The sequence below is a fragment of the Panulirus ornatus genome, chromosome 1, assembly GCF_036320965.1.
Source record: "Panulirus ornatus isolate Po-2019 chromosome 1, ASM3632096v1, whole genome shotgun sequence".
Classification (NCBI taxonomy): Eukaryota; Metazoa; Arthropoda; class Malacostraca; order Decapoda; family Palinuridae; genus Panulirus; species Panulirus ornatus.
Window position 1 is genome coordinate 14418674 of NC_092224.1, and position 14835 is coordinate 14433508.

General features: G+C 40.4%; 1 protein-coding gene across 1 annotated transcript in view; it reads right to left on the reverse strand.

Annotated features, from left to right (window-relative positions):
• The window catches only part of Taf1 (TATA-box binding protein associated factor 1), a 323621-nt gene that overhangs the window by 225114 nt on the left and 83672 nt on the right, over positions 1-14835 (reverse strand). The window contains exons 10-13 of the mRNA XM_071676313.1: positions 10064-10299; positions 4428-4586; positions 4045-4179; positions 2646-2834 (exon numbers count right to left, since the gene is read on the reverse strand). Coding sequence (XP_071532414.1) covers positions 2646-2834; positions 4045-4179; positions 4428-4586; positions 10064-10299 — 719 coding nt within the window. The remainder of the gene's footprint in view (positions 1-2645; positions 2835-4044; positions 4180-4427; positions 4587-10063; positions 10300-14835) is intronic.

Below are 14835 nucleotides of genomic sequence, written 5' to 3' on the forward strand. Positions count from 1 at the left end.
GTATGTCGTCTTAACACAACTTCCCCAATAAACTCTAGACTTAGAAAGGGTATCTCTGTGGAGCAGACAAAATCTATTTGAGCTTAATGCCACCAAGGACCACTTTGTACCTATCTCTCTATCAAATTTTCCTCTCTCCTTTGACAATTCTGGAATCCCACCTCTTGACCCAATGACCATACTTGGAATTACTGTAAAATCCACTCTGTCTTGGTAACCCTACATTATGGAAATAGATAAGTCTGCCTCTGAGAAATTGAGTGTCCTGTTTAATCTCAAAATTCCTTTTCTTTGGAACAGTTGCTCCATTTATACACAGGACTGATCTGTCCTTGCATGAGTACTGCTCTCACATCTGGGGTGGTTCTAGCTCTGCATCTTTACTTGAAAGAGTTGAGCTGAAAATGATCCGACATATAAACTCTCCCAGGCTAACCTCAAAGCTTGACCCGCTTTCCCTATGCCACGATGCTGGTTCACTTTTCCTCTTCTGCAGGTTTTACTTTGGTTTTTATGCTTGTGTGTTCTTATCACTGTCTAGATGATGCAATACTCAGAAGCTGCTGTGTCACATGATTACTGCATGGCTATTGGCAACTCAAGGGTGGGCTGTTTTAATGACTGTTTCTTTCCCTACATCTCGAAGCTTTGGAACTCTCTACCCTCTTATGTCTTTCCAAATACAGATGACCCCCAACTTACGATGGTTCGACTTATGATTTTTTTACTTTACAATGGTGCAATAGATATATGCATTCAGAAGAAACGGTACTTCAAACTTTTGATCTTTTCCCAGACTAGCAATATGCAGTAAGATACTTTCTCGTGATGCTGTGCAGTGACAGCAAGCCACAGCTTCTAGTCAGCCATGCGATAACGTGTAAATAACCGTTACTCTACAGTGTACTGAACTGCCAGCATTTCTTTGATTCTGTGTTTTGTTTTGCATCCCATCATGTTTACAAAATGCCCATCTGTGTCTCCTGCCTCTGGTGAGTACATATAAAACCATTTTTTTAGTACAGTATTCAATAAATTACATAAGATATTCAAAACAATTATAAAATAAGCTTTGTGTTAGATGATTTGTCCAACTGTAGGCTAATGTAAGTGTTCTGAGAACATCTAAGGTAGGCTAGGCTAAGCTATGGTGTTTGATAGGTTAGATGAACAGTATCAAGTGTATTAAATGTATATTCGACTTATATTTTCAACTCAGAACGTAAACCCCATTATAAGTTAAGGAGCATCTGTAATTATGACCTGGCACATTTCAAATGACAGTTTTTCACTTCCTTCACTGTTCATAAATACTTTCCCTTGTCTCCTCTTTTTCCCTTTCATTATCATCCTTAAATTTCAATCAAGGCCCAGCATGTGGGCTTTTGTCTGTGACTGGAGCCTACAATAAAAAAAATAAAAATAATAACTTATCAGATATGTGAGAAAGACCACTTGGGTCATGTGTCTACCATGCGTCCTACCCACAGGTTGCAAGTTTGTACATTATTCTGTTGGAGGTGCAAGTTCTGGGGCTATTTTGAAGGTCTCATTCTGATAATTACAAAAACAACCCAATTAAGAAACAAATGCAGTAAAATTATCGCTATCAAATACTACTTCTCTCTTATTTTTACCTTTCATAATCCTTTCTATATTTCATTTAAGGCCTGGCCTAGATGTGGACTTTGTCCATGAACTGGAGCCTCCAATGGAAAAAATCGTAAGTTTTCCAAGCCTCTTCAGCCACATGTGATTTGTCCAGTGAGACAATAATAGACCTTCCATTCCTTCAATCCTAATGTCCACTAACATGTGTCTTTAATATGTCATCTCCTGCCAACCCTTCTATCCAAGGATTTTCCTCAGGTGACCTTCTGACGTGTTGATGGTAACCTCAGACACTTGGCATCCCAACTAGAAGTCTTTGAAATACTAAATCCTGCCAGCCTAAACATACTCTTCACTTCATATGATCTGTTCCAACTGGTAACCTTCAATCTGGACTGCCTACCAGAATATTTCCTTATTACACCACTAACCCCTCTGCCTTCCTCTATCAACTCCCCTCCTCTCACATTCATATATCAGGGACAGCATTGATGATACAATGCAGTCAAACACTGTTACAGAGGACATGGAACATCCAAGAACTTCCCCTGCATAAATAGTGAGCAATGAAGTCAGCCCCTTCAATATTCAAAGTGACTGCACAGTGGCAAAAAGGTGAGACTGTAAGTCTGTGCACAAATCGATCTGATTTATTTATAAAAGAAAAACGTAAATAATAAAAGCTTGTACATCATAATCCTTAAGTCTTGTTCAGTATAAAAATAGATTAAATACAATTAGACAATGACACCCACACACACACAAGGTGAGCTTTCATAAACAAAGGCGTTCCATCACTCAGCAAGTTACATATAATCGTGATTCTACAAGCTACTTCAAGAAAATACAAGAAAGTAAAAGTTAATCAGTTAACTTTCCAAATCTGCATTTACTCAGTTGGCAGGAATTTCACATTAATTTACGAAACTCATTTTGGACATTAACTAACTCAACCCAAATATACTCCCTGGACTATTCTGATACTATGTCTTATACCAATTATGAAAAAAGTACTAAAGCCTTGAGATCATTACCTTATGCTCATACAGAGGTGCTCTGTACATATTGTTCTCCATTGTTTGAATACTCTGTCCAGGATGCATAGCTCCAAGGAATGGAGATGTGTGTGCATAAGCTGTTTCACCAAAGCGGAACTCTGGCGGCCCCTTATCATTTCCTGCTCGTCGCTTGTAGTAGTTCTTAATTCGAGTTGCCATGCCAACCTGCCAAATAATTGTGAATTTTCATCATTATTCTGAGCTGTGGTAGACTGACTGGATCAAACCTAAAAATAATGACACGTGAATGCAGTAACTGTGAAATGCTATCATGAAGTATAAACACCCCTTTCTCTCTGGGGCAATGTTCTACAAACCACAAGAGATATCTCACACATCTGGAAGTTGGATGCCTCTGGTGTCATCATCTCCAAGTCAAAAGTAGGGATGCATGGAGTACTCAAATGTCTAGGGTGGCTTTTCTTCTAACTCTCTAAGCCAGAATGAAAAGCTCTCCACTTCACTATCTGTGCTGCTGTTACCTCTCTTCAACTAACCCTTTCCATCAACTATAATACTGCCTCTCTCTCTTTGTTCTACTTGTACAACTTCAGCCACTCCTCTCATAAATTGTCAGTGTGTGTCCAAACGCCCATGAACAACAACCTATGCATGTGTATGGCTAATGCTTCCACAGCATGTATGGAGACTAGCAACCCACATAAGAATTGAATGTTATGACACCTCTTTCTCCTTTATCCAATGAAGCTATGGAATCCTTTTCCATTTTTTGTCTTTTCCTGTTTATATAACCTTCCCACTTGTAAGAGTCAAACCAACAAACATCTGTGGAGCGCAAATTATTCCCCTCCAATCTCTCTTTTCTTATGCCTGTTATCTAACCTTTCATCTAAGATGGTTATGAGTGGGACATGTTTTTACATGTGCCATACTGGCTACTATAAAAAAAAAAAAGTACTTTGGGTATATAATATTCCTATGGGTAATCATGATAATCATTTCACTCTTATGGAAAAGTGCCTCACATCATATTCTGCAAACAAAGTTACTGGACTAGGATGTAGAGACTTTAACCTCAACAGTGAGGCATGGATCAAACACCATATAATACCTTACTTTATTTTCCACCTTCAATGATGAGATCACAGTCACCACAATCTAAGCATTTCTTGGGAATCTTACACAGCAGTTCCCATGAAAATCTGAAAAGTGCTAGTCACTGAATTTTGAGGCATGCTGGCAAAACCCCAGGAGTGACAAAAACAGATCAAGCACAACATAAATAGTTTCATCACTTAAAATAATATGCCACCCCATACGGAAAGATACACCACAAAATTTATCCATACTTGTTTTCTAACTTGCCTACTAGTCAAAAAGAGATGTGCAAATTGCTTAATCACATAAAACAAACCTGAGACAAAAGTGGAGGATACTCCTCACAGTACTCAAAGAGGACAATGTCCCCATCCTTTCCTGTAAGGTCTTCTGGAGTTCTCATGAAAAAGACATCACCTCCACCTGATGCCAAGCGTTCCATTTCTCTTTGCTGTTAGTAAATGAACAGTGAATAGCATCAACATGATAATAAAAACATATCTAATAATATAATAAGCAAATATGCAACAAGTGAGTGAAATAGCCTCAGGAGCAAAACTAGCAATTTTCTTGGTATATATTTTGGTATACGTCATTAAGCATCTGATTAACTGGTAGGTTTTGAAATATATATTTAAGCACAATTTAATAAAGATCAGATCTTAAATATATAGCTTGATACTAAGTATCAAACTTTACCTTTGCTTTCTTCTTTATTTCCTTTGTAAGTGGATATACTGGATGTGAGCCTTGAGTAGACAGAGCACCGTGAGAATATCGTTTCAGAGGCGGACGATGAAACAAACGAAGTTTTTTCTCTCCCATATAGGTAGGAATGAATGGAGGCTGCAGTTCAACCTATAGACAAATAATAATTTTATTACTTATTTATTACACTTTTGTTTTTCTAGGTTTTTCTCACATACATTCATCAAAGCAAACACCCGATCCACACATCCTCTACCATTTCTGAAACCACACTGATCCTTCCCAGTCTGGTGCTCTGAACATGCCTTCACCCTCTCAATCAATACCCTCCCATAAAATTTCCCAGAAATACTCAACAAACTTATACCTCTGTAATTTGAACACTCACCTTTATTCCCTTTCTCTTTGTACAATGGCACTATGCATGCATTCCACCAATCCTCAGGCACTTCACCAGGAACCATACATACATTCAATATCCTTAGCAACCAGTCAACCACACAATCACCCCTTTTTTAATGAATTCCACTGCAATACCATGCAAACCTGCCACCTTGCTGGCTTTCATCTTCTGCAAAGCTTTCACTACCTCTTCTCTGTTTACCAAATTATTCTCCCTGACCCTCTCACTTCGCATACCACCTCAACCATAGCATCCTTCAAAATACTCACTCCATCTCCTTCTCACTTCACCACCACTTGTTATTACCTCCCCATTAGCCCCCTTCACCAATGTTTCCATTTGTTCTCTTGTCTTACGCGCTTTATTTACCTCCTTCCAAAACATCTTTTTATTCTCCCTAAAATCTAATGATACTCTCTCACCCCACCTCTCATTTGCCCTCTTTTCACTTCTTGCACCTTTCTCTTGACCTCTTGCCTCTTTCTTTTATACATCTCCCACTCATTTGCACTATTTCCCTGCAAAAATCGTCCAAATGCCTCTCTCACTAACAATCTTGCTCCTTCATCCCACCACTCACTACCCTTTCTAATCTGCCCACGTCCTACCTTTCTCATGCCACAAGCATCTTTTGCGCAAGCCATCACTGCTTCCCTAAATACATCCCATTCCTCCCCCACTCCCCTTACATCATTTGCTTTTACCTTTATCCATTCTGCACTCAATCTCTCCTGGTACTTCCTCACACAAGTCTCCTTTCCAAGCTCACTTACTCTCACCACTCTCTTCACCCCAACATACTCTCTTCTTTTCTGAAAACCTCTATAAATCTTCACCTTCGCCTCAACAAGATAATAGTCAGATATCCTCCAGTTGCCCCTCTCAGCACATTAACATCCAAAAGTCTCTCTTTCATGCACCGATCGATCAACAATTAATCCAATAATGCTCTCTGGCCATCTCTCCTACTTACACACGTCTACTTATGTATCTCTCTTTTTAAACCAGGTATTCCCAATCACTAGTCCTTTTTCAGCACACAAATCTACAAGCTCTTCAACATTTCCATTTACAACACTAAACACCTCATGTACACCAATTATTCCCTCAACTGCCACATTACTCACCTTTGCATTCAAATCACCCATCTATAGACTATAACCCAGTCTTGAGCATCAAAGCTGCAAACACACTCACTCAGCTGTTCCCAAAACACTTGCCTCTCATGATCTTTCTTCTCATGCCCAGGTGCATAGGCACCAATAATCACCCATCTCTCTCCATCCACTTTCAGTTTTACCCATATCAATCTAGAGTTTACTTTCTTACACTCTATCACATACTCCCACCACTCCTGCTTCCGGAGTAGTGCTACTCCTTCATTTGCTCTTGTCCTCTCACCAACCCCTGACTATACTCCCAAGACATTTCCAAACCACTCTTCCCCTTTACCCTTGAGCTTCGTTTCACTCAGAGCCAAAACATCCAGGTTCCCAAGCCTCGCAACCATATAACATTGTTGGAACCACTATTCCTTCAAACATAAAGTTCTCGCCTTCCACACATTCTTCAACGCTCCCAGAAACTTCGCCCCCTCACCCACCCTGTGACTCACTTCCACTTCCATGGTTCCATCTGCTGCCAAATCCACTCCTAGATATCTAAAACACTTCACTTCCTCCAGTTTTTCTCCATCAAACTTCCCTCCCAGTTTCCTTGTCCTCAACCCTACTGTACCTAATAACCTTGCTCTTATTCACATTTACTCTCAGCTTTCTTCTTTCACACACTTTACCAAACTCAGTCACCAGCTTCTGCAGTTTCTCACATGAATCAGCCACCAGCGCTGTATCATCAGCGAACAACAACTGACTCACTTCCCAAGCCCTCTCATCCAAAACAGACTGCATACTTGCCCCTCTCTCCAAAACTCTTACATTCACCTTCCTAACAACCCCATCCATAAGCAAATTAAACAACCATGGACACATCACGCACCCCTGCTATAAACCGACATCCACTGGGAACCAATCATTTTCCTCTCTTCCTACTTGTACACATGTCTAACAACCTTAGTAAAAACTTTTCACCGCTTCTAGCAACTTACCTCCCACACCATATACTCTTAATACCTTCCACAAGAGATCTATCATCCCTATCATATGCCTTCTCCAGATCCATAAATGCTACATACATATCCATCTGTTTTTCTAAGTATTTCTCACATTCTTCAAAGCAAACACCTGGTCCACAGATCCTCTACCACTTCTGAAACCACACTGTTTTCCCTAGTCTGATGCTCTGTACATGCCTTTACCCTCTCAATCAATACCCTCCCATAAATTTCCCAGGAATACTCCACAAACTTATACCTCTGTAATTTGAACACTTACCTTTATCCCCTTTGCCTTTGTACAATGGCTCTATGCATGCATTCTGCCAATTCTCAGGCACTTCACCATAAACCATACATACAATGAATATCCTTTTACCAACTAGTCAACAACACAGTCACCCCCTTCTTAAATAAATTCCACTGCAATAGCATCCAAACCCACTGCCTTGCCAGCTTTCATCTTCCACAAAGATTTCACTACCTCTTCTCTGTTTACCAAACCATTCTCTGTTTACCAAACCATTCTTCCTGACCCTCTCACTTCGCACACCACCTCGACCAAAACACACTATATCTGCCACTATATTATCAAACACATTCAACAAACCTTCAAAATACTCACTCCTTCTTCTCACTTCACCACTACTTGTTATTACCTCCCCATTAGCCCCCTTCACCAATGTTCCTATTTGTTCATTTATCTTATGCACTGTATTTACCTCCTTCCAAAACATCTTTTTAGTCTCCCTAAAATCTAATGATACTTTCTCACCCCAACTCTCATTAGCCTCTTTTTCAACTCTTGCACCTTTCTTTTGACCTCCTGCCTCTTTCTTTTGTATATCTCCCAGTCATTTGCATTACTGCCCTGCAAAAATCGTCCAGATGCCTCTCTCTTCTCTTTCACTAACAATCTTCTTTCTTCATCCCACCACTCACTACCCTTTCTAATAAGCCCACCTCCTACCCTTCTCATGCCACAAGCATATTTTATGCAAGCCATCACTGCTTCCCTAAATACATTCCATTCAACCCCAACTCCCCTTACATCATTTGCTCTCACCTTTTGCCATTCTGCACTCAATCTTTCCTGATACTTCCTCACACAAGTCTCCTTTCCAAGCTCACTTACTCTCACCACTCTCTTCACCCCAACAGTCTCTCTTCTTTTCTGAAAACCTCTACAAATCTTCACCTTCGCCTCCACAAGATAATGATCAGACATCTCTCCAGTTGCCCCTCTCAGCACATTAACATCCAAAAGTCTCTCTTTCATGTGCCTATCAATTAACACACAATCCAATAACGCTCTCTGGCCATCTCTTCTACTTACATACGTACACTTATGCATATCTCTCTTTTTAAACCAGGTATTCCCAATCACCAGTTTTTTTTCAGCACACAAATCTACGCGCTCTTCAACATTTCCATTTACAACACTGAACACCTCATGTACACCAAAAATACCCTCAACTGCCACATTACTCACCTTTGCATTCAAATCTACCATCACTATAACCTGGTCTCATGCATCAAAGCTGCTAACACAGCCACTGAGCTGCTTCCAAAATACTTGCCTCTCATGATCTTTCTCCTCATGACCAGGTGCATAGGCACCAATAATTACCCATCTCTCTCCATCCACTTTCAGTTTTACTCATATCAATCTAGAGTTTACTTTCTTACACTATATCACATACTCCCACCACTCCTGTTTCAGGAGTAGTGCTACTCCTTCCTTTGCTCTTGTCTTCTCACCAACCCCTGACTTTACACCCACGACATTCCCAAACCACTCTTCCCTTTACCATTGCGTTTTGTTTCACTCAGAGCCAAAACATCCAGGTTCCTTTCCTCAAACATACTACCTATTCTCCTTTTTTCTCATCTTGGTTACATCCACACACATTTAGACACCCCAATATGAGCCTTCGAGGAGAATGAGCACTCCTTTCATGACTCCTTCTGTTTCCCCTTTTAGAAACTTAAATACAAGGAGGGGAGGGTTTCTAGCCCCCCGCTTTTGAAAAAATGAGATAAGATTATCAAAACATTAACACATTACTTACATACATGGCAAAATTATCAAATGAATAAATGCTTATGCTACAACACAGCAAGGCATACAAAGCAACCCCACATGATGGCATAATTTATACTACTATTCATATAAAACAACCACACCTAATGGTATAATTCATACAAGTCATGTTGTAATCCCCTACAATATATGTATCATCATTTATTTAAATCTACATAACATTAATGCAGATCTTCAAGTTTTAGTTTTATTTTTTTTAAACATAATTGCCAGTTCCTACATCAGCAAGGTAGCTTTAAGAACAGAGGACTGAGCCTTAGAGAGAAAATCCTCTCTTGGCCCCCTTTGGAAAAGTAAAAAAAACTGGAGGGGAGGATTTCCAGCCCCCCGCTCCCTCCCCTTTTAGTTGCCTTCTATGACACGCAGGGAATATGTGGGAAGCATTCTTTCTCCCCTATACCCAGGGACAATCTCCACACAATATCTATACATATTTTCCTGGGTGCCTGGGTAGCACAAAAATTATACACTACCCCTAAGCTTTTTGATGGTTATTATACAGCTGATTTGGAAAAAAAAAAAATGGGCAAAGGATGTGGAAACTGTCTGGGAAGCCAACAGTTGGTTTCTAACTTAATACCCCAATGTTTATTACATCCAGGATTTTAAATGCCCCAGATCACATACTGCACACTTGAAGTCAACTGCTGGAGGTATCAAATGCCACATATGGCATATCAGCAGTCAATGGGTTAAAATGATAATTATGTACAATGCAAGGGCACATGCGTTTTTACAAAAATGGTGTGAATCAATTTTTCCAATAAAACTTTACAGTCTGCTAAGATACAGCTATTTTCTTTATTTTCCTATGTGAAAATTACATGTACTGACCTTAAACAGCTGGTAAAATTGACAGCTGGCTCCAGGCTGTAAATTCCTTTACAACCTAAAGGTAGAGACCAGGGTACAGGTCATGACCAGCTAGCTGATAGAATGTATGTCCTGTAAGCATAATCAAGCACATAAAAATCATTCCAATCAATACAAAAAGGCGAAAAGCTCACCACTGGAGTAGAATGCTGAAGAAGTCCTCCACCCATGGACATCTTAATAGTCTGTTCAGAGGATTTAGGCTGGTAGTATTCATCATTGGAAATGTTGAATGGATCTTTGTCCGGAGACTTGGGTGGAGGGGGAGGTGATTCTTCCTCAATTGTAGTGATGACACCAGCTTTTCCCAAGAGAATCTTTGACTTCTTCACATGAGGATGGGGTATCTTAACCTTCACTGGAGCATCAGCTGAAAAGAGACGTTAAACCATTATATTTGCATTATACATCTTCTCTACACATGCATTATACGCTGCCCCTATCCTGATGAATACGGGAAAAAGAAAGCCAACAATATTTTGGGGTTTCTTAAGCACTGCAGGGGCCCCTAAGAAGAGGTTTTTGGAACACAAAAGTAAGGTGAGGTAAGGTATAAGTGTCTGTATAAATGAATATATTAATATCCAGGTTACTTTACTCAAACACACTACCTCTCTCTCCTTTCTTTTCATCTTGGTTACATCAATACACATTCAGACACCCAACACTAAGCCTTTGAGGAGGATAAGAAACTTCACTTGGCGTTCTTCATACTTGTTCACCATTCTCAAGTCAGCACCAAGAACAGACAAGGAATGGCCTCATTTATTCATATCAACTCTCTAACTATCATGTATAATGCCATGAAACCAGAGTCCCACATAAATGAGTACTTCATATGCCCTGGTTAAGCTCACTGACAGCACACCAACCCTTGTATATCACACAGCTCCAATCTGTTCTATCCCTTACACATCTCACACTCTTCAGGACGTTCAGGCCCCAAACACTTAAAAGCATCGTCCACATCATCCTTCCACCCCCCTTGGGTTCCCCCTTTTCTTTGCTACCTCCAATTCCAACATATATACACTCTTACCCCCTCCATATGTGATTAGCTAATCATTTTCAGCATCCCCTTTTCAGCCCTATCATACATACACCTTTTACTACCATAATTCTCACCTACCTAGTCATTTCTTATCATATGAACCCTCCTCACACCAAATGATTTCATTGCCAACATGTTCACTCTTCTCTCTTCCAGTGAGGGTAAATTTAAAGCCCTTTGCCTTTCCCTGTAACTTAGCTCTCTCAATTTTGATATCATCTTCGTTGCCCTATGATTTTTGCTATGAGCTCTTTGTGCTTCTTTAGGTGCAGTAACCAAACCTGAGATATATGTTCTAGTTATGGACTTATGAAGGATGTAAACACCTTGCTAAATATTTCCTTATCCATAAACTTGAAAGCTATTCTGATATTTTTCAGGAGACATTTTGTCTCCCTAACTATTCTCCTAATGTGGGACTCTGGTAACAAGTTAAAGACAATATCAACTCCCAAGTCCTTCACATACTAAGAATCCTTAAGCTTATGTCCTGCTAGATAACAATCACTCTGAGGCTGTCTTTTGCTTTGTCTTGTCTATCATTTATTTATTATGCTTTTTCGTTGTCTCCCGCACTAGCGAGGTAGTGCAAGGAAATAGACGAAAGAATGGCCCAACCCACTCACATACACATGTATATACATAGACGTCCACACATGCAAATATACATATCTATACATTCATACACAGACATATACATATATACACATGTGCATAATTCATACTTGCTGCCTTTATTCATTCCTGTCGCCACCCCGCCACAAATGAAAAGACAACCCCCTCCCCCGCATGTGCGCAAGGTAGCGCTAGGAAAAGACAACAAAGGCCACATTCATTCACACTCAATCTCTAGCGGTCATGTATAATGCACCGAAACCACAGCTCCCTTTCCATATCTAGGCTCCACAAAATTCTCCATGGTTTACCCCAGACACTTCACATGCCCTGGTTCAATCCACTGACAGCACGTTGACCCCGGTATACCACATCGTTCCAATTCACTCTATTCCTTGCATGCCTTTCACCCTCCTGCATGTTCAGGCCCCAATTGCTCAAAATCTTTTTCACTCCATCTTTCCACCTCCAATTTGGTCTCCCACTTCTCCTCATTCCCTCCACCTCTGACACATATATCCTCTTTGCCAATCATTCCTCACTCATTCTCTCCATGTGACCAAATCATTACAAAACACCCTCTTCTGCTCTCTCAACCACATTCTTTTTATTACCACATATCTCTCTTACCCTTTCATTACTTAATCAAACCAACTCACACCACATATTGTCCTCAAACATATCATTTCCAACACATCTGCCCTCCTCTGCAAAACTCTATCTATAGCCCATGCCTCACAACCATATAACACTGTTGGAACTACTATTCCTTCAAACATAACCATTTTAGTTTTCCAAGATAATGTTTTTCTCACCTTCCACACATTTTTCAATGCTCCCAGAACTCTCGCCCCCTACCCCATCCTGTGACTCACTTCCGCTTCCATGGTTCCATCCGCTACCAAATCCACTCCCAGATATCTAAAACACTTCACTTCCTTCATTTCTCTCCATTCAAACTTACCTCCCAATTGACTTGTCCCTCAACCCTACTGTACCTAATAACCTTGCTCTTATTCACAATTACTCTCAGCATTCTTCTTTCACACACTTTATCAAACTCAGTCACCAGCTTCTGCAGTTTCTCAACCGAATCAGCCACCAGCGCTGTATCATCAGTGAACAACAACTGACTCACTTTCCAAGCTCTCTCATCCACAACAGACTGCATACTTGCCCCTCTTTCCAAAACTCTAGCATTCAACTCCCTAACAACCCTACCCATAAACAAATTAAACAACCATGGAGACATCATGCACCCTTACTGCAAACCGACATTCTCTGAGAACCAAGCACTTTCCTTTCTTCCCACTCGTACACATGCCTTACATCCTCGGTAAAAACTTTTCACTGCTTCTAACAACATAACTCCCACGCCATATATTCTCAATACCTTCCACAGAGCATCTCTATCAACTCTACCGTATTCCTTCTCCAGATCCATAAATGCTACATACAAATCCATTTGCTTTTCTAAGTATTTCTCACATACATTCTTCAAAGCAAACACCCATTCCGCACATCCTCTACCACTTCTGAAACCACACTGCTCTTCCCCAATCTGATGCTCTGTACATGCCTTCACCCTTTCAATCAATACCCTCCCATATAATTTCCCAGGAATACTCAACAAACTTATACCTCTGTAATTTGAGCACTCACCTTTATCCCCTTTGCCTTTGTACAATGGCACTACGCATGCATTCCGCCAATCCTCAGGCACCTCACCATGAGTCATACATACATTAAATATCCTTACCAACCAGTCAACAATAGTCTACCCCTTTTTAATAAATTCCACTGCAATACTATCCAAACCAGCTGCCTTACCAGCTTTCACCTTCCACAAAGCTTTTACTACCTCTTCTCTCTTTACCAAATCATTCTCCCTAACCCTCTCACTTCGCACACCACCTCGACCAAAACACCCTATATCTGCCACTCTATCATCTAACACATTTAACAAACCTTCAAAATATTCACTCCATCTCCTCATATCACCACTAGTTTATCACCCATCCATTAGCCCCCTTCACCAATGTTCCCATTTATTCTCTTGTTTTACGCACTTTATTTACCTCCTTCCAAAACATCATTTTATTCTCCCTTTGTCACATCCTCAAAAATTTACATTTGCTTAGGTTTAACTTCATCACCTATGTATCAGACCAACTTCTAAGTCTGTTTGGTCTCCTTATAAGCTGATGCATTCCTCCTCACTTTTCACTTCCCTCATGACTACGAGTAAGTTTGGTGTGAAGGCAAGAGCTAGAAAGGGATGGCACTACTGTTCAAGCAGAAACTGTGGGAATGAGTGAAAAAGTGCAAGGAAGTCAACTTTAAACAGATATTGGTAAAAATTCAAATGGACTGTGAGAGATGGGTGATTATTGATGCTTATACACCAGACCATGAGAAGAAGGATTATAGGAGGCAAGTGTTTTGAAAGTAGCTGAGTGAATGTGTCAGCAGTTTTGATGCTAGAGATCAAGTATCAGTGATGGGTGATTTATATGCAAAGGTGAGTAATGTATCAGTTGTGGTTATCGTTCAGGGAGGTCTAGATGAATGATGGACAGCTTGTGGAAGTGTGCTCAAAAACGACTGGTGACTGGGAATACCTGGTTTAAAAAGAGGGACATACATACTTATACGTGGGTGAGGAGCAAAGATGGTCAGCACAAATTATTGGATTACATACTAATTGCATATGTGGGCGTTTATGTATATACATGTATATGTGGGTGGGTTGGGCTGTTCTTTCATCTGTTTCCTTACGCTACCTTGCTAACGCAGGAGACAGCGACAAAGTATAAAATATTAATACTAATTGCTAAGCATGCAAAAGAGGCTCTTGGATGTGAATGTGTTGATCATTAACCAGCAGAGGCAATGGTGAATATTTGTAAGGGTTTTTGTATAAGAGGAAACAATATGAGTCAGAAGAGAGTGGTGAAAGCAGGTGAGCTTGGAAAAGAGACTTGTGTGAAGAAATACCAGGAGAGACTGGGTAGAATGGCAAAAGGTGAGAGAAAATGAAGCAAAGGGAGTGGGTGAGGAAAGAGACATATTTAGGGAAGCACTGCTGGCTACCCATCAAAATCCCTAACACCTGGATATTTGCCAATACCAATCTTAAAGCCCTCCAAACAACCCAACTCCTCCTCCTCCTACTGCCCAACATCACCTCTGTCTTCAGTAGCCAAACTCTATGAAAAATGATCAGCAACAGAATGAAGC